Source organism: Podarcis gaigeae, assembly GCF_964106915.1.
Source record: "Podarcis gaigeae genome assembly, chromosome: 3".
Lineage (NCBI taxonomy): Eukaryota > Metazoa > Chordata > Lepidosauria > Squamata > Lacertidae > Podarcis > Podarcis gaigeae.
Genome location: NC_139680.1, coordinates 91,655,285 through 91,678,939, shown reverse-complemented (window position 1 = coordinate 91,678,939; position 23,655 = coordinate 91,655,285). Strand labels below are relative to the sequence as shown.

Sequence of the window (23,655 nt, the reverse complement as noted above, 5' to 3'; positions counted from 1 at the left end):
AGCAGCAGCCGCGGCCGAGCAGCGGATTGCTGGCAGAGGCGTCTGGAGGGGTCGGACGTAGCAGGCCGAGGAGAGGCGACGGGGCTGGGTCGGCGCAAGAGCCATGGGGAACACCGTGGCTCGGGAGGATTTCGAGTGGGTTTATACGGACCAGCCGCACGCGGACCGGCGCAAGGAGATCCTAAGTAAGTGCGCACTTTCGCCGCCGCTCTCCTTTTGGTCTCGTCTTCCTCTCTCTCCCCCCTTTTCGCTGCGATGCCTTTTTTGGGCGAAGGCGTTCGAGTCCTCCTCCCCCCGGTTCGTTGGCTCCCCAGGAGGCCGGGCGTGGCAGGCAGACGCCTCCCGGTCTTGCTCCCGGCCTCCGCCCTTGGCGCTCCGCACCGACGCCTCTTGTCTTCGGCGGAGGAAGCCCCGACTTTCGCTTTCTCGGCGGAGTTCCCCACCCGGCCGACGGCGCTCCCTCCTTTGGGTCTTGGGTGATGGGGAGAGGAGTTGCCAGGGTTGGAGGGGAGCGAGCTGCCAACATCTGGAGAGACGCACTGCGTCACATCCGAAGGCCTGGGGCCGGCCACCCGCTACAAACACGTTGCTGCTTTCCTTTCCCTTGTCTCCCCCCACACGCCGCTTTTTCTCTTTTCAGTTTCGAAATCTGCCTGCGCATAATATTTGGGGAGGTGGTTCAAAGCGACCTTGGTTAACTGAGGACTTCGCCATGCCCAGCTGGTGCTTGGTGGCAGCCAAAGAGGCTTTGAAATGGTTTTCGCAGGGTGCAGTGCTTTTGCCAACATGAAGTCTGATGGGATCTTTAGATAAAAAGAGGTACAGTGGTACCTCAGGTTACATACACTTCAGGTTACATACGCTTCAGGTTACAGACTCATCTAACCCAGAAATAGTACCTTGGTTTAAGAACTTTGCTTCAGGATGAGAACAGAAATCGTGCAGCGGCGGTGCGGCAGCAGAAGGAGGCCCCATTAGCTAAAGTGGTTCTTCAGGTTATGAACAGTTTCAGGTTAAGAACGGACCTCTGGAACGAATTAAGTACTTAACCCGAGGTACCACTATATATAAATCAGAATAAATGCTGATGATGGTGGTTTTCAAATTTCCTACCGTCAGAGGACACTCCCCGTCTCTCCATCTTTGATTCTTACTTTTGGAGCTCTCATCTGTTTCCTGTTTCCAGGGAACATTCTAAGGTGGACTTTTGATGTGTAGGACTGCGTAGGCCTACTAGACCTAGATATTGCCATGGCAAATGTGGTAGTAACTTGGAACGTCCAAACATTCTGTGGGTTGTGAGAGAAGATAAAAGAAAGGGAGAAGTTGTTCTTCATACCCTGCTGTTAGTGCTGCCTTCAGTGATGTGCTCAAAGTGTACCCTGGCAAAATGACTAAAATATACCCCCACGCTGAAGGGCGTGGAAAGGACAACGTCTGCTTTTACTATATAATAGAGTGTGGGTTTAATTCCTTGGTCAGCTACTAGCTTTTCAGTAGGCTGTCTCTATGAAGGAATGGATGGCTGTAGTCTAGTTTGCAGGCACAATTAAAATGGTCTGCCAACAGGCTGCAAGAGGGGTCACTTCACTTTTGCCACTGGCATTCTGTTGCTGAATTTAGCCAATGAGTGAAGTTGCTCAACCATCTCAGTTTCTTGATGGAGGAAAAGTGTGGGAGACCCTGTCACTGTATTTGGAAGCTCAGGTTTTAGGTTGATCGTAGAGGTTTCTTTCACATGCTAAGGTGTTTTATACTCTTGGTTAGCAAACGAGAAGCTAGGAGAGTGGTTCCTGAGAAGCATCAGTAGGAGATAACGATCAAATTATACACTAAAAATGCCATTCACAAGTACACATGTCTTTCTATTTCCTTTGTCTCAAAAAAAAGATAAGACTCCTGGTGTACAGACCTATTATGCAACTGTGTCTGCAACTATAAACCAGCTTATTTTAGTAGCAGGGTAGTCCTATTTTTCATACCAAGTAGGAGTACTTTGACATGGAACCAGTGGGCCGCACACTGCCTTGCCCTGTGCAGGGGTGTCCTCACACTGCCTTCCCAAAGCTGGCTAAGGGGGGCACTGGGCTTTGGGAAGGAGGCACAAGGCTCTGGCAGGGTCCTAGAGCCCTCCCACCTCTTTCCAAAAGGTTAAAAAGTGCTAACTAGGCTTTGGGAAGGAGGTGGGACAGGAGGGCTCAAGGACCCTGCAAGAGCCCTTATGTCTCCTTCCCAAAGCCCTGCACCTTGCTTACCTTGTTTTGGGAAAGGGGGGGGGAGAGCATAAAATGTTGCTGAGGGCTGCCATAAAAACCATTTTGGACCACCCAGTTTTACTAGTGAATTCGTCTTCTACACAATCAATATTTTTTTCTTGTGCAGAATGGAGAGCCTCTGGGTTGCTTGTATCGCTGAAGACTTTTTGTTAGACACAGAGGGTGGCTTCAACTACATTTTACCCACAGTGGACCTATCAAAATTAATGAACACAACTAAGCTAGGTCCATCAACTTCAATGGGTCTACTATTCAGGAAACTTAGTTTGAGTGCCACCTAGAGTGTGGAATTTAAGTTGGTGCTGAGGAGATTGCTCTTGTTAGTGTAAGCCTCTTTTTTGCTTGCATGATGAAACAGTCTCCCTACTCCTCCCTCTGTGTGCTGTTCTGTGGGCTCTCCTGAATCCCCCTCCCCAAACAGTTTGGAGGGAGGAGAGAAAAACCTTCCTATGCTAGTGGGAGTTGTTGACTTGACTCCTACCACAGCAACTGATGTCTTCAACATACTCATAAAGACCACTCCCAATAACTTCATGTAGATACTAAAAAGTATTGAGGGCAAAATACTGTCCTGTGACACAACTGCTTGTGGTGGACACACATATAATTCCCTAAGGCCATTCTCTGAATCCTGCTCTGTAATGAGTGGAGCCAATGTGAAATTGTGCCCCAGCTCATGAAGATGATCTAAGAGTACAACATGGTCGATTATATCAAAAGCCACTGAGAGATCAACAGGGTTGCAGTTCCCTTGTCTATCTCCCAAATACGGACCTCTGTCAGGGCAACTAATAATAATAATAATAATTTATTATTTATACCCCGCATCTGGCTGGGCCTCCCCAGCCACTCTGGGCGGCTTCCATAAAAACCAAAAATACAGTAAAATATCACACGTTAAAAACTTCCCTGAACTTAAGATGTCTTCTGAATGTCAAGTAGTTGTTTATCGCTTTGACATCTGCTGGAAGGGCGTTCCACAGGGCGGGCGCCACTACCGAGAAGGCCCTCTGCCTGGTTCCCTGTAGCTGTTTCTCGCAATGAGGAAACCACCAGAAGGCCCTCGGCGCTGGACCTCAGCGTCTGGGCAGAATGATGGGGATGGAGACGCTCCTTCAGGTATACTGGACCGAGGCCATTTAGGGCTTTAAAGGTCAACACCAACACTTTGAATTGTGCTCGGAAACATACTGGGAGCCAATGTAGGTTTTTCAAGACCGGTGTTATATGGTCTCGGCGGCCGCTCCCAGTCACCAGTCTAGCTGCCACATTCTGGATTAATTGTAGTTTCCGAGTCACCTTCAAAGGTAGCCCCACGTAGAGTGCATTGCAGTAGTCCAAGCGGGAGATAATCAGAGCATGCACCACTCTGGCGAGACAGTCCGCAGGCAGATAGGGTCTCAGCCTACGTACCAGATGGAGCTGGTAAACAGCTGCCCTGGACACAGATTTGACCTGTGCTTCCATGGACAGCTGTGAGTCCAAAATGACTCCCAGGCTGCGCACCTGGTCCTTCAGGGGCACAGTTACCCCATTCAGGACCAGGGAATCCTCCACACCTGCCCGCCTCCTGTCCCCCAAAAACAGTACTTCTGTCTTGTCAGGATTCAACCTCAATCTGTTAGCCGCCTTCCATCCTCCAACCGCCTCCAGACACTCACACAGGACCTTCACCGCCCTCACTGGTTCTGATTTAAAAGAGAGGTAGAGCTGGGTATCATCCGCATATTGAACTACAGCTGATTCCATCCCCAGACTGGGCCTGAACCATTATGACAGAGATGCTGTTGTTGTGCCTGTACTTCATTCATGTGGTTTTTACAGTAGACTGCAGAGTTGTACTAAAGCACCCTGTATGTATTTAAACTTTTAACATGTATAGAATCCAATTATAAGACTCAATTGTGGTATGATCTTCAAAGAGTATTTGTCTATTGACAGCAGTTATTGAAACTTTCTCTTTTCCTCCCAACAGGTAAACATCCAGAAATAAAAACTTTGATGAAACCAGACTACAACTTGATCTGGATAGCTACACTGATGGTCCTTGCACAGCTAGTTGCCCTTTACCTAGTTAAAGATTTGGAGTGGAAATGGGTTATATTTTGGTCATATGTGTTTGGCAGTTGTCTTGATCATTCCATGACTCTGGCTATTCATGAGATTGCCCACAACAGTGCCTTTGGCAATGGTAAACCTCTGTGGAATCGATGGCTTGGAATGTTTGCCAATCTCGCACTTGGTATCCCATACTCTGTATCCTTCAAGAGATATCACATGGATCACCATCGTTATCTTGGCGGTGAAGGAGTTGATGTGGACATTCCTCTTCCCATTGAAGGATGGTTTTTCTGTACCCGTATTCGAAAATTCTTTTGGATTATTCTTCAGCCCCTATTCTATGCTATTCGGCCTCTTTTTATTAATCCCAAACCAATCTCTCGACTTGAAATAATGAATTTGTCAATTCAATTTCTTTTTGATGTTATGGTATACTATGTCTTTGGAGTAAAATCACTTGTCTACCTGATAACAGCAGCTCTGCTTGGGTTGGGCTTGCACCCTATTTCAGGACACTTCATAGCTGAACATTACATGTTTTTAAAGGGATATGAAACATATTCCTACTATGGTCCGCTTAATAAACTTACATTCAACGTTGGCTACCATAATGAACACCACGACTTCCCTAATGTTCCTGGGAAAAACCTTCCACTGGTGAGTACATTATAGTGTCCATTTACAAGTATTTTAAATGAATGGATTGCTGGTATTCCACCACAGTGTGGTGATTTGCTGCTGTAGGTTGGCAAATATATTATGGCTGTAAATGTTGATTAAAGTGGTTTATCTTGATCCAAAGCATATTTTCAGACTAGTATTTAGAATCATAGCAATAGGCTAAACACAATACCTTGTGTCAACTAGAATATCATACTACTTCATACCAATGAGATATATTCAGCTACTTAGACATTTACGGAGGTTGTTTAGCTGCAGAGATGTGGTCGTTGCTCCTAATGCTTAAAGCTCAGATACAGCTGGATAGACTATTAATGTTGACTCCTTTGCACAGCCCCAAAGCTGACCTTGAAACATAACCTGTTACTTCTACAAAACGGCCTTAGTGTTTGTTTAACCTGCTCCTCTTCAAAGTAAATATACTTTTTGTACCTGCTACCTGACTAGGAAGTTATGCAGTGAATGAATGTTGGATATTGCATGTATGACCAGCGCACTAAAGCTGCATTCTGTCTGTGCAGGTTTTTTAAAAGTTTTTTTTAAAAACCCCTCCTATTTTGGGTATATTAGTCATTTTCAGTAAAGAGTTGTTTGTCTTTGTTGTGCTTTAGGGATAAAAAGTACTGTCAAGTGATTGGCTCAAGAGTGGAAAACTGCTGGCCCCCTGCATTTGTGAGGTTGCAATTTCCATTCTGCCTCTGCAGGCATGACCAGCGACTAGGGATGATGGGAACTGTAGTAACATCTGGAAGGTTCCCAATCCCTGCTTTAGATCTTTTAAAGTTGAAGAGGAATGTTTATTTTAAATTCACAATATTGCTTTTATCTAATTTATGGTAATATATCATTTATGTTCCTAAGTGGTGTACATAAAAACAAGCCATAGAAAATGGGACAATGAAAGAATACAAGGTATCATAAAACCTAATACTACAGTAAACGTGTGAAGGAACAAGGAAGTCTTAGTTGTGGGCTGGCAGTTCAGCAGGAAAGACTACCTGTCTAATCTCAGTTGGCATGGAGTTCCACAGCTTTGCACCCATCATGCTGAATTCACGGCTTCCAGTAGTTACTAGTTGTACAACTGAGCTACAAGGGACCTCCAACAGGAACTTCTCCAAAGATTGCAGAGGTCAAGCAAGGATATAAGGAATCAGGCAGCGTAGTTCTGTGGGTAGACTCATGTGCTTGGTATGTTAAAATGAGGTGGGGTTACTGCTTCTAAAACTGGCTATTTAATGTCCAGCTGACAAAACTTTTTTCTAAATAACATTGTTGTTTTTTTTTAATTGCAGCTGAAGAAAATGGCCCCTGAATACTATGATCATCTGCCACAGTATAACTCCTGGGCAAAAGTGCTTTATGATTTTGTGATGGATGACACTATCAGCCCTTATTCACGCATGAAAAGGCATTTAAAAGGTGAAGTGAAATTGGAGTGAAAAAAATTTTTCTCTGCCGCCTCCAAGGACATAGACTCATGGAAGCTGGTACAAAGGTTTCGTTTGATCAGGATGTATTTGCTTTGTATCTTAATCTAGTCTGGACTATGAATATATATGGATTACAATCTAGAACAAGATCTCTGAATTAAATATTGCTGGAAATAGAACATTCCAAGCTATTTGCTTTATTTTGTATAATTAAAGTTTAAAATATAACTTGCTGTATGCACAATGCTAGTATTAATGTTACATAATGTGTTTCAGTTGCTACTCACTCGAACACTGGATTGTTCTTCAGGCCATTAATGTACCAGTGGTGTATCTTGGTTATTTTGTACTTGCTGCCAAAACTTTGGCTCTTCATTGTTTTGCTGACAAAACATTAATTTCCAAATTAAATTGCAGAATTGTTTTAGTTAGTGTAGATGCTGGAAAAAATGGCTGGCTGCAACTCCTTCTAAATTGAGGTATGTCTTGGCCAATCCAAGTGCTAACCTAACTGATGGATTTACAGTTGCTGCTATAAAGTTTATATCCATTAAATCATGCTAGTGTTCATGTAACTTCAAAATAGGGATATGAATGCCAACTTTTGATTGCCTATGCCCTACATTTCATTAAGCTAAATTATCATTTCCTGCAGCAGGCCCATTTCCCTGAGTATAGCTCTGCATTCCCTCTTTTCTGCTATGCCCTGCCTTCAAACGGATGCTTCTTTGCAAACAGACTAGATCTCCTGAAGTTTAGAAACAGTATAGTAGAGCCTACGTGTGTCGTCATAACCATCTTGTGCTATCTTAGCTGGGGCAAGAGCTGGAGTGTCGGTTGTTGACAGCAGGTAGCAAGTTTATAAAAGGTATAAAACATTGACTGTGAGAATGCAAGTACCTCCTACAAAGGAGTATATGAAAGCTGTTTTTTTAAAAAAAAAAAACCTCTTGGGCACTTGAATAAAGATGATATTAGTGAAGTTTAACGAATGTGTGGAATGTTCTTGAGGAAAGCAAATTCTATCTGCTTCCTAATCTCTGGGAAGCAGAGGATTTTCTCATGATTATGCAATGTTTTTAAAGCTATGTCAATGATATAGGCAGCACATTTATGCAACTTAATTAATGGATTACACCTACAGATCCTTGCATGCAGCAATACACTTGGTGCACTGCAGTGAGGATCTTTTCATTGTCAAGATAATTCATTCCTGGTGGATTAAAGTACAGATTTTGCGGGGGCTTGGCTTGAGTCTTGCTTCAGCTCTTTCATCCAAGATTACCTAGCCTCCCTTTGTTTTAGACATACTTGTAAAACCTGCAAGGTAAGGAACGTGCAATTTTTTAAACCAAACATGCAAGCTTCTTCAAAATTATCCCCACAGAGGAAACAGCTATTTTCCCTTTAGTTGTCACTATTTCTCTTTAGTTTGGCACATTTCCCAGAAAAAGGAAGCAAGCCAGTAAACCTGTGGCTCATTTGCGCTTCAGACTGCAAACGAGCTCCTCGCTGCTCCCCCAGTCCCCAGATTCCTACACATAGAAAACTAGAATGGCAGAGAGAGATCCAGGCCAGAATGTTACTCTTGCTTTTGTTGGAATAATATGAATCCTCATCTGGAGTCTAAAGAGGTGCAGTCTAAACTAGGTTACTACCTCTTCTGCTGTTAATGTGAGAACTACACTGCTTCCCAGGAGTCCGTTGTAGAGCAGTTGTTTCAGTCATAATGTACAATGGAAATCTAAAGCAGTTAACAGATGTCAACCCACTGATCTAATGGGACTCTTTGTTTTCCCAACTATCAACTTCATCAAGCGCCTACTCTTGTAGCCTACCAGAGAAACATAATGCTGTACCTTCCAGATTGTACTACAAGCTGCAGTTGCAACTGGCCGTTCCTCATCTGCAGCAGCAGTTGAAAGTTGTCTGGATTAAAGAGGAAGTTGGAGCTTGTGATGTTTTTCAAGCAGAAACTGAATTTCAACTATGCCTCAATACAATCTGCACATGTGACTTGTTTTAGAGAAACGCATGCTGGCTCTTAGTAACCATAACATCCTTTTCTAAGTGCCCACAGACCAACTGCTTAATTATCTGTTCTAGGACCTTTCCAGGTATCAAAAGTCAACCTGACCAGTCAGTTGCTGTGGTTATATAAATTTAATTAGTTAATAATAATAACAACAATAATATTACCCATCCACAGGGTGGTTTACTATACCCATGAGTCTCATCCCACCAAGTTTCAGCAATGCCTGTTACATCATATTAATCTTGTTCAGATTAATCCCATGCTCTATGAGTTAGAATAATAATAATATTATTATTATTATTATTATTATTATTATTATTATTATTATTATTATTATTTTATTTTATTTATACCTCACATTCCCCAGCCAAGGCCGGGCTCAGGGCAGCTAACAAGCAATAATAAAAACAAGTTGAATGAATACAACTTAACATTAAAATATTGAAACATTAAAATGCAGCCTCATCACAGGAGGAGAAAGGAAAAAGAAAAAAGAAAGGGGAAGGGAATCAGACTGGCTCCAAGCCAAAGGCCAGGCGGAACAACTCTGTCTTACAGGCCCTGCAGAAAGAAATCGGATCCTGCAGGGCCCTGGTCTCATGAGACAGAGCATTCCACCAGGCTGGAGCCAGTGTTGAAAAGGTCCTGGCTCTGGTTGAAGCTAATCTAACTTCTTTAGGGCTCGGGACCACTAGGGTGTTGCTATTTATGGACCTTGAGGCTCTTCATGAGGCATACCGGGAGAGGCAGTCCCGTAGGTACGAGGGTCCTAGGCCATGAAGGTCTTTAAAGGTCAAAACCAGCACCTTAAATCTGACCCTGTACTCTACCGGGAGTCAGTGCAGTTTGAAAAGCACTGGGTGAATATGCTCCCACGGCAGAAACCCCGTGAGGAGCCTCACTGCAGCATTCTGCACCCGCTGGAGTTTCTGGGACAGCTTGAAAGGCAGCCCTGCATAGAGCGAATTACAGTAGTCAAGCCTGGAGATGACCGTCGCATGGATCACTGTGGCCAGGTCGGAGCGGGAAAGGTAAGGGACGAACTGCTTGATGCGGCGAAGGTGGAAAAATGTCGCCTTAGCTGTTGCTGTAACCTGCGCCTCCGTGGAAAGGGAGGCATCAAGGATTACACCCAAACTCTTAATGGAAGGCAGTGGCACTAATTGGGCCCCCACAAGAGAAGGGAGTTGGTCCCTCATCCCTATGGCATCCTGACCCAGCCATAGGACCTCTGTCTTCGAAGGATTTACTTTCAATCGGCTCCCACGAAACCATCCAGCCACAGCTTCCAACCATCTGGTCAGTGTGTCCGGGGGTGAGTCGGTGTGGCCATCCATCAGCAGATAGAGCTGAGTGTCATCAGCCTATTGGTGACAGCCCAGCCCAAAGCTCCGGATAATCTGGGCAAGGGGGCGCATAAAGATGTTAAAAAGCATTGGGGAGAGGATTGCGCTCTGCGGCAATTTACGGGCTATGCCCTGTATCCCCACGTCGGCGAGGTGGTGGTCCAGAAGATCATGATCGACCATGTCAAAGGCTGCTGATAAATCTAAAAGGATCAGCAGTCCTGACCCGCCTCGATCCAGTTGTCTACGGAGATCATCTGTTAGGGCAACCAGGGCTGTCTCGGTCCCGAAACCAGGACGGAACCCAGACTGAAATGGATCTAAAGCCGATGTTTCCTCCAGAAACCTACCAAGCTGTTCAGCAACCACTCTCTCAATCACCTTACCTAGATATGGAAGATTTGAAACTGGGCAGTAATTGGATAGGTCTAAAGGATCTAGCGAAGTTTTCTTTAAGAGCGGGCACACCACTGCTTCCTTCAGTTCCCCTGGGAATGTCCCTGTGCCAAGAGGTATAGAGAAAATTGAAATCATGAGGCAGTCCCTCCAGCTGCTTCCATACTGTTTTCCCCCCTGCAAATGGAGAGATGTTAAATGGGGAGGCAGGTGTGATTATGCCCATGAGCCAGAAGTTTCCCTAATACTTGTTTTTAGTATCCTGGGAGAAGACATGGTTGATGAGTTAGCTATGAGTATACACTGCAGAATTTTGATGCAGGTCACACTTGTAATCCATTACCGCCTCTTTTTTTGCTGAATGCATTTTACACAGTTGCCAACAGAGCCAAGATTTACCAGCAAGGTATGAGTAATACAAGTTATGTTGAGGTAGAAAAGTAAATGCTTAATGCATATGGAAGCCTAGTCATGGGCTTTTTTACTCTCAATCCAAAGCTTTATGCTTACATCTGCAGTTAGTGAAAATGAAAGATGTATGGAACAGCCAATGGACTTATATTTCAATAGAATTTAGAAAGGCCATGAAGAATTGGCAGAACTTGGAAAACGCAAATAGAGGAATGTGGTGTGGCGGCGAGCAGGGGAGGTCAAGAGAAGAATAAGGTAAAGGTACCCCTGCCCGTACGGGTCAGTCTTGCCAGACTCGGGGGTTGTGCGCCCATCTCACTCAAGAGGCCAGGGGCCAGCGCTGTCCGGAGACACTTCCGGGTCACGTGGCCAGCGTGACATTGCTGCTCTGGCGAGCCAGAGCTGCACACGGAAACGCCGTTTACCTTCCCGCTAGAAAGCGGTCCCTATTTATCTACTTGCACCCGAGGGTGCTTTCGAACTGCTAGGTTGGCAGGCGCTGGGACTGAGCAACGGGAGTGCACCCCGCTGCGGGGATTCAAACCGCCGACCTTTCGATCGGCAAGCCCTAGGCACTGAGGCATTTACCCACAGCGCCACCCGCGTCCCTTTAAGAGAAGAATAGGGATAGTCAAATTGAATGGTGAGAGAGGTATTAGGACAGTAGAGGAAATACTATGGCTAACCCTGCCCCCAGGCTCTCTGCCTCCTGAATCCACCTCTGCTCATGCCCTCAATGCAGTCCTTTCTGTGTCCTTCCCTAAGTACCCATCCTCATGCTGCCCCAGCACCTCTGGCACAGGAAAAAGGATAGCAAGTGCATTCCTGTACAGTGGTACCTCGGGTTACATATGCTTCAGGTTACAGACTGCACTAACCCAGCAATAGTACCTTGGGTTAAGAACTTTGCTTCAGGATGAGAACAGAAATCGTGCAGCGGCAGCGCAGCAGCATCAGGAGGCCCCATTAGCTAAAGTGGTGCTTCAGGAACAACTTAACAGTTTCAGGTTAAGAACAGACCTTCAGAAAGAATTAAGTTCTTAACCAGAGGTACCACTGTACTCTATATCAATCTGCTTTGTTACAAAACAGGAATATACCGTATTCTTCGAAAATCCTCACAAAGTTCACTGACCAGGGGCTCTGATTTTGTGCACGCTTACTTGGAATCCCCATTGCTTTCAGTGGAACTTATGTGCAAGTAAGCATATACAGAATTGGGCTAGATGAATTGTGCTGATTCAAGGTTTCTGATAACTCAATGCTGCAGTTGCAAGATAAGTCAGTCCCAAGGACACACTTCCTTCAGAGCTCATCTTCAAAGCCACATGACAAGAGAAGGTCCCAAGCCCATACTCAAAAAAACCTGTGAATAAAATAAAAATAAAATAAAAAATACCGCTGCCTTCCCCAGCACTTCTAATATTGGATACCTTTAGCATATTCAGGAATCAAAGTTTTGTGTCTCTTGTAGGAAATGTTTGCTTTTTTGTGCATGCAACTTGAGTAGTGCTGAAGTAGCAAAAATGAGGCAGCTATGCAAAAGGAAATGTGAGGAGCAGTTCTTAAGTGTGGCGAAGACTTTTGGAAGTATGAAAACTGAGGCAGGGAAGAAGTAAAAGCAAGGGTCACTGTCCTCTGAAACTCAGCCAGGCCTCTCGCCATGTGCTCCCACTTTTCTGACTGAACCAGCACCCTCTCTCCATGCTTCTTCAACCCTACGTCACCGTTAAAAAATAATATTACTAATTACAATTTGTACAGTATCATGTTAATGACAATTCATGGTATGGCATAACTGTGAATACTGCTGGGCACAAGATATAGGTCATAATATGTTGGAAGACTAGGAAAGGTTGTGGAAAACCGATTTAAAATTTACAGATTGTTCTTTGCTGAAAGAAAATTACATGAAAATGATGTATAGGCGGTATATAACACCAGTGCAGATAGGAAGGATGTATAAAACTGCTTCAAATATATGCTGGAAATGCAAGGAAATAGAAGGGACATTTTACCCTATGTGGTGGGACTGTAGTAAGATTAATTTTGGGGGGGAAATGATATACAACGAGCTGAAGAAAATGTTCCAATTAACATTTATAAAAAAACCTGAAGCATTTTTGTTAGGGATTGTGGGAAAAGACCTGCCAAGAAAATTCAAAAATATATTTATGTATGCGACAACGGCAAGAGTCTTAATAGCACCAGGATGGAAGAACGAGGAAATCCCGACCAAAGAATTGTGGCAAGAGAAACTGATGGACTACATGGAACTGGTGAAATTGACACACAAACTTCGTGATAAGGACAACTGTGATTTTAAAGAAGAATGGGAACCTTTTACAAAGTACTTAAAGAAACAACAAAATGAACTGGACTCCTTGGCAGGTTTTGAATAAACATTCACAATTTTTTTATTGGTAACATATTGATAGATTAATTAAGGATTTTTACAACTTTATAATATGCAGAGAATAACATGTGCTGAGAAACCAGAGAGGAGCTGAGGGAAGTCTGGGGTGGGTGGGTTTTTCCTTTTTGGGGAGGGGGGAGGGGAAAAATGGGGAAATGATTATGTATTTTTGATAAAATGTTATGTTGAAATTTCTAATTAAATATATATATATAATTGTGAATACTGCTAACGTAATTTAACACCTAATAATTGAAAAGACACCTAATAGTGTGAGGTAAGTCACGGGAGGGGGGGGGATTTGAATTCATATATGCTTTGTGTGATAATGATGTTTCGTTTTGAATATAAAACTGTAAAATTTAATAAAAACTATAAGAAAATACACCTAATATTATGCAGCTCAAAAATGTCAACTCTTTCGAAATGAAGCCACTCCAAAATTTATGCCGGGGAGGCAGAAAAATGATAGGCAAGGCGACGAGGGCAAGAAGCGGGCACATCTTAAAACTCCCATTGCCTCCAGGCAGGGCCGCTAATAGGCTTCTGTGACGTCTCCGTTCCCTGTAGCCAATGGTTTTTGGGAAGTGGGGTCGGTGGGCGGGAAACCATCCTTCCCTACCTGGCGAGCAGCGGCGGGCGCGAGTGTGTGGAAACGGCGCCGCGGGCGAGGAAAGAGCCATGGGCAACGCTGTGGCTCGAGAGGATTTCGAGTGGGTTTATACGGACCAGCCGCACGCGGACCGGCGCAAGGAGATCCTGAGTAAGCGCGCGCCTTCAGGCCCTCCCCGCTCCCCTTTGGGGGTCTCGCCCCACACGATGCCTCGCTTGGCGAAGGCGCTCTCGAGTCCCCTCTCTCCGACCATAAGCTCTGCCAGTGTACCCTGGACAAAATGGCTGAAGTAACATCCCCCCCTGCTGAGGGTGGAAGGGGCGACGTTTTCTTTTACTGTGTCATATAGCGGGGCTCTTAGTAAGAGTGCTAACTTGAATAAAAAAATTTTTTTGGGGGGAGAGGCCCGCCCACATAGGGCCATAGCTGTCAACGTTTCCCTTTTTTTAAGGGGAATTCCCTTATTCCGAATAGGATTCCTCGCAAGAAAAGGGAAAAGTTAACAGCTATGCATAGGGCACACTATTTGAATGGCAGTGTCCATCAACAACTTCTTCTTTTTTTTCTTCATATCTATATCGTTTTATATTTTTAAGAAAAATCTCAAAGCGGTTTACAGAATATTAAAACATCAATAAAACAAGCTGTGGAAATTCAAATATATACAGTATACAGCCAAAGCAACATAATTAACAGAAAACTAAAATATTATCTTAAAGATTTCAAAATAAAACACTACAAAGGAGGTCAACTACAGAATACATATTTAACACAAACTAAGTTAACAAAAAACATTTCAAAAAAACATTGCTAAGTGAAGTCAAATATAAAATGCACATTTAAAACAGCATAATTATCAAGAGAATAAAATATAAGCATGACACAGCTATTTGGCAGGCACAAAAAGATGGGGCAAAAGACTCCAAATAGTTAGGATTTGTTGGGGGGACAGACTCTCAAATATTTTATTGGGGCAAAGCACCCTCCTCTCAGCCCCTAGGAGTTGGTCAGCAACTAGCTTTCCAGTAGGATCTCTTAAGAGAGGGACGGGTGTAGGCTGGTGTGTTGGGCACACTTCAAAATGGTGTGCCAACAAGCTGCCACTATCATAGACTCATAGGATTGGAGAGTTAGAAGGGGTTGCCAAGGATAATCTAGCCCAAGCCCCTGCAATGCAAGGTGTCATTTTATCTTATGAGCGACAGAAATTGGCTGAATGGTTGAAGTTGCCGAGCCACCACCAGTTTCTTGGTGGAGTGGAAGTGTGGGGAAACCCTGTAGCTGTATTTGGAAGCTTAGCTTTCAAGTTGATCCTAGAGGCATATTTTTTTCTAATGCTAAGATGTTTGATGCTCATAGTGAGCAGGTGAGGTGCTAGAAGAGTGGAGTGGCCCTGAGCTTTTACTTAACAGCATGCTTCTAGTCCTTGTGGCTGCTGAGAAGCATCCGTAGGAGACAGTGATCAAGTTTTATGCTGACAAATGCCATTCCCAATTACACATGTCTCTTTCCATTTTATCCGTCTCAAAATAAATTCAGAAACCTGATGTACAAACCTAGTAAGCAACTGAGTATACAAACTCAGTTTATTCTATCCAGCATCTTGATTTTATTTTTCTAGCACCGGATAGAGAATCTCTAGGTTTCCTGCATCACAGTATACTCCTTGCTAGACATAGGGTGGCAGTCAACTACTTTTTACTAAGAGTGAACCTATTAACGAACATGACTAAGGTCCATTAATTTCAATGGGTCTATTCTTCATGAAATTTGGATCTCCCCCATGGGCGGAATTCAGAGTAGCACTAAGGAGATTGCTCTGTTAGTTCCATCAGGCAAACAAAATATGCTATCTCCCCTTTCTTCCTCCTGTGGTTCTTCTGACCCCTAGAGCCAATTTGGGGGAGGCAAATGGGTAGGAGAGGGAGGAGAGCCTTATAGCATTAGTAGGACTTGTTACTGGCTCATACAACTGCAACTGTTTAATTGAATCTGCCCAGAGAAAAGTTAAGAATTGAATGACCTCAAACTATATTAAAGCAGATCACCTTGGGATTGGCACGGTTTTCTGTGTCTGCTTAGTCAACCATGCTGACTTTCATGTAAAAGTTAGGTCTGTGAGAAGTCTGCATATCTGATGCCATATTAGTTCATGTTCTTAGTTAAAGGCAACTTGCTGGAAATGAAGCTTAGTGAAATCATGGGAATAGATAGCATGGATTTCAGTGCTACTACTCTTGATCTGAATTATTAAAATCTCAATGGTAAATAATCTTATCACAAAGTTATGTTAGTGGAAACTGCCCACAAACTGTTCCAGTCACCACTGGCAGCATAAGGCCCAAAATATATATTATTTTTTTAGAAGATTTTTATTAAAGTTTCAACAAATTTTATCATAACAAACAAAACAAGACAACACAATAACAAACAATAAACAGTATAAAACATAAAAACAAACAAAAATATACAAGTTCAACTCTTGATTTCATATAACTTGCTTTCCCAACTTCCTCACACCTCCCCTTTCTGTATTCTAATTTCCAATTTAGTTTCAGCAAATCCTTCCTCTATTTTGACTGATTTTAATATTGCTTAGTTTCTTTTAAATTAACCATTACCACTACTATCCACTTATCTTCTAATCCCCCATCATTGATTAATTTTGCTATATTTCTTTACTTGTTGCTCATAAAACATCTTTGCATATTCCTTTCAACTTTGTCACTAATGCCGCACTATCTCTATATCCTGCATCACTTTAACATTCAAATAGTTTACAATGTTTTTGCAGATAATCTTTAAATTTCTTCCAATCTTCTTCTGTTTGTTCTTCTCCCATGTCTCGGATTCTGCCAGTCATTTCTGCCAGTTCCATGTAGTCTATCAGTTGCATCTGCCATTCTTCCAGGGTGGGCAAATCTTGTGTCTTCCAATACTTTGCGATGAGTATTTTTGCTGCTGTTGTAAACACTGACATTCTGGATTTGGAAGGGTTCAACAATGCGTTTGGGTGGCATGCATATTTGTGGTACGACAAGGTTAGAGCTCATAAAGCATTTAAGAACCATATTGTCAGGAAAGTAGTTTTTAATGTCTGGACAAGATACAAAGATTTATTAGAAAACAAGACCCCAGGGTGGTTGTCACCTATGGAAGCTAAGGCTTTGAAAAGACTCAATATGGAGGCCAAATGGCCGAAATATTGGGAGATATTAGAACAAAATGGAGACACATGGAGATTGCAGAGTTTTGAGAAACTAAAAGATAAAGTGCGAGATTGGCTACACTATTACCAAATCAGAGAGGTCTTAATATGGATAAAAAAATTGGTTTCCAGGTGGAAAAATCGAAATTAGAAACGGAATTGTTAGAACCTAAAACTAAGGTATTGTCAAAAATGTACAACTTGCTGTTAAAGTGGAATACTCAGGATGAAACGGTCAAATCAGCTATGATTAAGTGGGCAGAAGACATTGGTTATAACATTATGTTTGCTGACTGGGAACGGTTATGGACCACTGGTATGAAATTCACGGCATGTAATGCTCTGAAAGAAAATATTGTGAAAATGATTTATAGGTGTTACATGACACCAGTCAAGCTTGCAAAGATATACCATTTGCCTGACAATAAGTGTTGGAAATGTAAGGAAACTGAGGGAACATTCTTTCACCTCTGGTGGACGTGCCCAAAGGTTAAGGCTTTCTGGGAAATGATCTATAATGAACTGAAAAAGGTATTTAAGTATACCTTTCTTAAGAAACCAGAGGCCCTTCTCTTGGGCATTGTCGGCCAGATGGTGTTAAAGAAGGATAGAACCTTTTTTATGTATGCAACATAAGGCCCAAAATAGTTCACTGCTACAAATGATAAGGCCTCAGTAATACAGTTCTGGATGTTGATCTAGACATACAGTTTGCAGGCTTTGCAGATACAAGTAAGAAGTATTTCTGCTGCTCCAGCCATTCAAAACATAACACATACTCTGACTCACAGACTCACTGACTGACTAATAAGCTGACATGCCTTAATCATTTATATAGACAGTGCTACGCCATTGCCATAGCCATAGCAACTGGCTTGTCTGACCATGCACCTCTTGGCTTATGAGGTGATTTATGCCCATGAAGGAAATTAACCCTTTCTTCCATGTTCACTTCCTCCAATAAGTCGCATCTTGGTTACAGTCTCAAAACTATATTTTTAAAATACCTGTTCTTACATATAGCTCCTTAGTGAAGTAGATGTCAACATGTAACTTAACTGACTGTGTATTTACTGCCTTCTGGACCTGTCTCAAAAAGAGCCTCACACAGAGCATGTAACAGTAATCCAGTTATGAGTGGTGATCAAGCTGTCCTTTTCCAGGAAAGGGCATAATTACTGTAACTGCTTCTTGTCATGGAGGCTATCTGAGTCTCCACTGACAGATGAATCTAAGAACATCCCAAACTATAGATAGGTAGCCGTGTTGGTCTGCCATAATCAAAACAAAAAAAATTCCTTCCAGTAGCACCTTAAAGACCAACTAAGTTAGTTCTTGGTATGAGCTTTCGTGTGCATGCTTTCGTGTGGTATCTGAAGAAGTGTGCATGCACACGAAAGCTCATACCAAGAACTAACTTAGTTGGTCTTTGAGGTGCTACTGGAAGGAATTTTTTTTATCCCAAACTATCTACCTCTTCTTTCAGAGGGTGTGCAACTCTCTCCAGAACTGGTAATTTCTCAAGATCCCATACCTGGAAGGAACTTACCCACAAATTCAATTTCAGTTGGTTTGCCACTCAGCCCACCACCGTCCAGAAATATCAAAACCTCTTCTGATTTGGTTGTAACTGAGAAATAGAACTGCATGTCATCAGCATACTCTTAATGACCACTCCCAATAGCTTAATGAAGATCCTAAAAAGTACTGGGGACAAAAGTTATCCTGGGACACAACGGCTTGTGGTGGACACGCCTATAATCTCCTAATGCCATTCTCTGAATCCTGCTCTGTAATGAGTGGAACCAATGTGGAATTGTGCCCCAGCTCATGAAGATGATCCAAGAGAACAACATGGTTGATCATATCAAAAGTCACTGCAAGATCAACAGGGTTGCAGTCCCCTTGTCTGTCTCCCAAATACGGACCTCTGTCAGGGAAACTAAGGCTGATTCCATCCCCTAACTTAGCCTGAACCATTATGGCATTGATGCTGTTGTGCCTGTACTTCATTCATGTGGATTTTACATTAGACTGCAGAGTTGTACTAAAGCATCCTATATGTATTCAAACTTTTAACATGTATATAGGCTTGTATAGAAAGTAGAATCCAAATGATTGTGGCATGATCTTCAAAGAGCATGGTCTATTGACAGCAGTTATTTGAAACTTTATCTCTCTTTTTCTCCCAACAGGTAAACACCCAGAAATAAAAACTTTGATGAAACCAGACTACAACTTGATCTGGATAGTTACACTGATGGTGCTTGCACAGCTAGTTGCCCTTTACCTAGTTAAAGATTTGGAGTGGAAATGGGTTATATTTTGGTCATATGTGTTTGGCAGTTGTCTTGATCATTCTATGACTCTGGCTATTCATGAGATTGCCCACAACAGTGCCTTTGGCAATTGTAAACCTCTGTGGAATCGATGGTTTGGAATGTTTGCCAATCTTGTATTTGGCATCCCATACTCTGTATCCTTCAAGAGATATCACATGGATCACCATCGTTATCTTGGCGGTGAAGGAGTTGATGTGGACATTCCTCTTCCCATTGAAGGATGGTTTTTCTGTACTCGTTTTCGAAAGTTCCTTTGGGTTATTTTTCAGCACTTCCTCTTTGTTATTCGGCCTCTTTTTATTAATCGCAAACCAATCTCTCGACTTGAAATAATGAATTTGTCAATTCAGTTTCTCTTCGATGTTATGGTATACTATGTCTTTGGAGTAAAAGCACTTGTCTACCTAATAACAGGATCTCTGCTTGGGTTGGGCTTGCACCCTATTTCAGGACACTTCATAGCCGAACATTACATGTTTTTAAAGGGACATGAAACATATTCCTACTACGGTCCGCTTAATAAGCTTACGTTCAATGTTGGCTACCATAATGAACACCATGACTTCCCTAATGTTCCTGGGAAAAATCTTCCACTGGTGAGTACATTATAGTGTCCAAGTAGCTACTTTGCTGGAGTGAAGCAACTCTCTTATAATTGAATGGATTGATATTATTCCACTTCTGTGTTGTGATTTGCTGATGTAGGTGGGGATATATATTAAGACTACACTCTAAGTCTCCAAATTTTAAATTTGCTCCCATGTGGGGTAAACTAGTTGTTTTCCTTGCTAATTGCCACAATTCAGTCCTGGGTTGCCATTGTTTTTTGTAGACTTCTGCAAGAAAGTTGCCTTCAATTCAATAGAGCTTCATCTTTGTGGAGCTTTAAAGGTAAAGGTAAAGGTACCCCTACCGGTCCGGGTCATGTGGCCAGCGTGACAAGCTGCATCTGGCAAGCCAGCGCAGCACACGGAAACGCCGTTTACCTTCCCGCCAGTAAGCGGTCCCTATTTATCTACTTGCACCCGGGGGTGCTTTCGAACTGCTAGGTTGGCAGGCGCTGGGACTGAGCAACTGGAGCGCACCCCGCCGCGGGGATTCGAACCGCCGACCTTTCGATCGGCAAGTCCTAGGCACAGGTTTTACCCACAGCGCCACCCGCGTTCCTTAGGGAGCTTTAGGGATCTACTATTATTTATACCCTACCCATCTGGCTGGGTTTCCCCAGCCACTCTGGGCAGCTTACAGTATATACAGGGTGAGACTTTTAAAAGAGGCCCCGTGGAACATGTGCACTCTGTATCCACGGGGCCTCTTTTAAAGAACTCATCCTGTAGAAAAACATACTAAAACATCAGACATTAAAAAGGTAGCAATTGTAGCTCCTGCACATACCAATTAGCATTGCTTCATCTCTGTAGATAATGTTTTCCATTCCACATTGTTCAAGAGGCATTCCTGACCAATGTGCAAGTTAACAGCTTCTAAAACACATTATAAAACATTAACTAGCCATGCCAACGGAGTATGACAATGTTCCAGAGATCCCGTTCTAGATTGTACTCATATATTCATAGTTCAGACCTGAAGAGGCTTTTAGGGTGTGTGGAGGAGTGGGTAGAAAATCTGCATCCCATGAGCTTACCTTGGGACCTAAGCCATTGTTTCTAGAAAACAGGGTCAGTGGCTGTCAGTGCCCTGTTCCTCCTCAGAGGCAGCATGCTTTGTGTACCTGTTGTCTGATTAGGAAGTTGCATACTGAGTGAATGCTGGGTATTTACTTGTATGACCGGCACACTCCCTGATACAGGTGATATGTCCCCTAGATGTTGGAGTGCAATTCATATCTGCCTCAGCAAGCATGGCCAATGATTAGGGATGATGGGAGTTGCAGTAACATCCAGAAGGCCACAGGATCCTAATCCCTAATTTAGACCTTTTAAAGTTCAAGGGGGATAATCATTTTACAATTCAAAATATTGTGTTTATTTTGCTTAAAAATACTTATATACCGCTTAAGGATTTGCATTTCTAAACAGTGCAATTAAAAACAATCCACAGAAAATGGAACAATAATCTCAGTTGGGGTGTAATTCCCAGGCTTGGGCCCACTACACTAAATGCATGGCTAAGAATAGGGGCTGTGCATCTGAGCCATGGGGAAGCACCGAATATTTCAGTGATCAGGCCAGGATATAAGGGAGCAGATGGTGTAGTTCTGTGCGTAGGCATGCATACAATTAGTTCCTAATTCTGAGTTGAGATTACTCACCACAACACTGGCTATTTAATATTCTGTTGACAAACTTTCTTCCTTTCTTTTATTATAGCTGAAGAAAATGGCCTCTGAATACTATGATCATCTGCCACAGTATAACTCCTGGGCAAAAGTGCTTTATGACTTTGTGATGGATGACACTATCAGCCCCTATTCGCGAGTGAAAAGGCATTTAAAAGGTGAAGTGATACTGGAGTGAAAAACCCCCACTGCCGTAAACACCAAAGACAGCCGAGTAGCTGGTGGAACCTTTTGTTGGATCGAGATGAATTTGCTTTGTATCTTGACCGGTTTGAACTATGAGTATATGAGTACAATCGAGAACAGGATCTCTAGAACTAAACGTTCTCATGTTCTTTTGCCATATAACTATGTTTCATGATGTGTTTTAGTAGCTGTTGACTTGAACATTGGTTTGTTCTTGTAAGCATTTTATCTTACATGCAGCATATGTACGGTACTTGTTTAGTTTTTTACACTTGCTGCCCAGGACACTAGCTTTTGCTGACAAACCTTCCAAATTAACTTCTTTTAATACCCTAGAATTGTTTTAATTAGTGTAGTAGCTGACCAAAATGGCTGGCTACAACTCCTCCTAGATTGGCCAATCCAAGTGCTAACCTAATTGATGGATTTACAACTGTTGCTGTATGGTATATACCCGGTGAATAAGGCTAGTGTTTGTGTAATTTCAAAACACGTGGATATGATTACCATGGATATCTCCTGCAGCAGGCCCATTTCCCAGAAAACATCTGCATTCCTTTTTTTATGCATCTGTACATAAGAGCTACACTCTGCCATCAAATTGATGCTTCTTTGGAAACAGACTAGATCTCCTGAAGTTTAGAAACAGAATAGTAGAGCCTACGTGTGTCCCGGTAACCATCTTGTGCTCTCCTAGCTGGGGCAAGAGCTGGAGTGTCAGATGTTGACAGCAGGTAGCAAGTTTATAAAAGGTATAGAACATCGACTGTGTGAATGTAAAATACCTCCTACAAAGGAATACAATAAAGTTGTTGTTCAAAAACCATTCTTGGACACTTGAATAAAGATGTTATTAATGAAGTTTATTTAACAAATGTGTGCAATGTTCTTGAGATCATTTTGGCCCCAAGACTTTAACGCGGCAGTCTTTTTGGTATTGTTTTGTAAACCTGCTCTTGAATAATTGCTAATAAAGGCCTAGTGTCAATAAGGTTTCTCAATGAATGTGGGAAAGGAGGCCTTAAGCCTGCATTCTTCCACTTTAAGATCACACCTTCAAACAGAAACTAGATTAGCAAGATGTGCTGTCAAAAATTAAAAGAGAAACCAGTATTTTAGGCTACTGTCTATGCTCGCTTTTGGTTAGCAGAATATTGAGATGCTCATGAGATTATTTTTAAATAAGGCAATTTAAAATGGCAAGAGAAGACTCATTCATATTTTCAATTTCATCCTTTGTTAGCTAATCTCAATCAAGGAAGCAGATTAACCACATCCTTGTGTTGCACAAGCTGAAAATTATCTGTCAAACAGGACCATATGGCATACTGTTTCTATGGAACTGGAATGGAACAATTGCCTTTTAAAATTGTATTATGATTTCGTATTGTATCAATGTGGCTCATATTGGATTATTATTAATGATTATTATTAATTTTAAAAATGTTAAAAAAAATAAAATCCAGGAGCTCCACTTCACACCACTGGATTTCATCGCTACATGAAGACCACCAATGGGCTTTTATATGTTCAGTCACATTCACCTTATCAATTCATTGATACCCACTCCTCCAAGTACTAAGCGACTGAGAATGGCTCTGACAATGTGCCAAATGCTTAGGAGCTGTTGTGGGGCCAGCTTGGCTCCCTGCCTCATTTCAGACAATAACTAGAGCTCCAGCAGGATTGCCAGCCAGTCCTGTAGGAAATTCCCCAAACACCACCTGGAATTCAGATTTCGTCCGCTTTTGAGAATAGTGAATCAGGTCCTTTACTCTTGCAGGTTAAATTTATAATCTGTCTGTGACAAGTGTCACATATGGCTTCCACAACCAAATCACTATTTCAAAACAGAAGATGTGGCCTAAAGCCCAATGTGTACCCCAATACATGTGCTGGCCAAGATAAAATCAGAGAGACGTCCTTGGTTGGCTTGGGAGGCCATAAACTGC

At 42.6% G+C, this 23,655-nt stretch overlaps 2 protein-coding genes and 2 long non-coding RNA genes across 4 annotated transcripts; 3 read left to right on the top strand and 1 right to left on the bottom strand.

Moving 5' to 3' along the window:
• Positions 1–47: 47 nt before the first annotated feature.
• LOC310841954 (sphingolipid delta(4)-desaturase DES1-like) lies at positions 48–7,439 on the top strand. The gene is made up of 3 exons (XM_083733726.1): positions 48–185; positions 4,252–4,994; positions 6,314–7,439. Exons 1-3 carry the CDS (start codon positions 104–106, stop codon positions 6,458–6,460), a joined length of 972 nt encoding a protein of 323 aa, XP_083589852.1. The 5' UTR covers positions 48–103; the 3' UTR covers positions 6,461–7,439.
• Positions 6,399–22,595, bottom strand: LOC310842087. Its single transcript, XR_014562838.1, has 2 exons — positions 22,250–22,595; positions 6,399–7,129 (listed from the first exon to the last, which is right to left on the bottom strand). It is a non-coding gene; the product is annotated as an uncharacterized lncRNA (long non-coding RNA).
• Positions 13,633–22,578, top strand: LOC310841941 (sphingolipid delta(4)-desaturase DES1-like). The gene is made up of 3 exons (XM_083733699.1): positions 13,633–13,818; positions 19,072–19,814; positions 21,549–22,578. Exons 1-3 carry the CDS (start codon positions 13,737–13,739, stop codon positions 21,693–21,695), a joined length of 972 nt encoding a protein of 323 aa, XP_083589825.1. The 5' UTR covers positions 13,633–13,736; the 3' UTR covers positions 21,696–22,578.
• Positions 14,708–17,681, top strand: LOC310842156. Its single transcript, XR_014562942.1, has 2 exons — positions 14,708–16,007; positions 17,514–17,681. It is a non-coding gene; the product is annotated as an uncharacterized lncRNA (long non-coding RNA).
• Positions 22,596–23,655: the final 1,060 nt, after the last annotated feature.

Bases quoted from the DNA above. Each gene is read 5' to 3' on its own strand.
- LOC310841954 (XM_083733726.1), top strand. From the start codon at position 104: ATGGGGAACACCGTGGCTCGGGAGGATTTCGAGTGGGTTTATACGGAC. The intron at 186-4,251 runs GTAAGTGCGCAC...TCCTCCCAACAG, and splicing joins CCGGCGCAAGGAGATCCTAA to GTAAACATCCAGAAATAAAA. The intron at 4,995-6,313 runs GTGAGTACATTA...TTTTAATTGCAG, and splicing joins CTGGGAAAAACCTTCCACTG to CTGAAGAAAATGGCCCCTGA.
- LOC310841941 (XM_083733699.1), top strand. From the start codon at position 13,737: ATGGGCAACGCTGTGGCTCGAGAGGATTTCGAGTGGGTTTATACGGAC. The intron at 13,819-19,071 runs GTAAGCGCGCGC...TTCTCCCAACAG, and splicing joins CCGGCGCAAGGAGATCCTGA to GTAAACACCCAGAAATAAAA. The intron at 19,815-21,548 runs GTGAGTACATTA...CTTTTATTATAG, and splicing joins CTGGGAAAAATCTTCCACTG to CTGAAGAAAATGGCCTCTGA.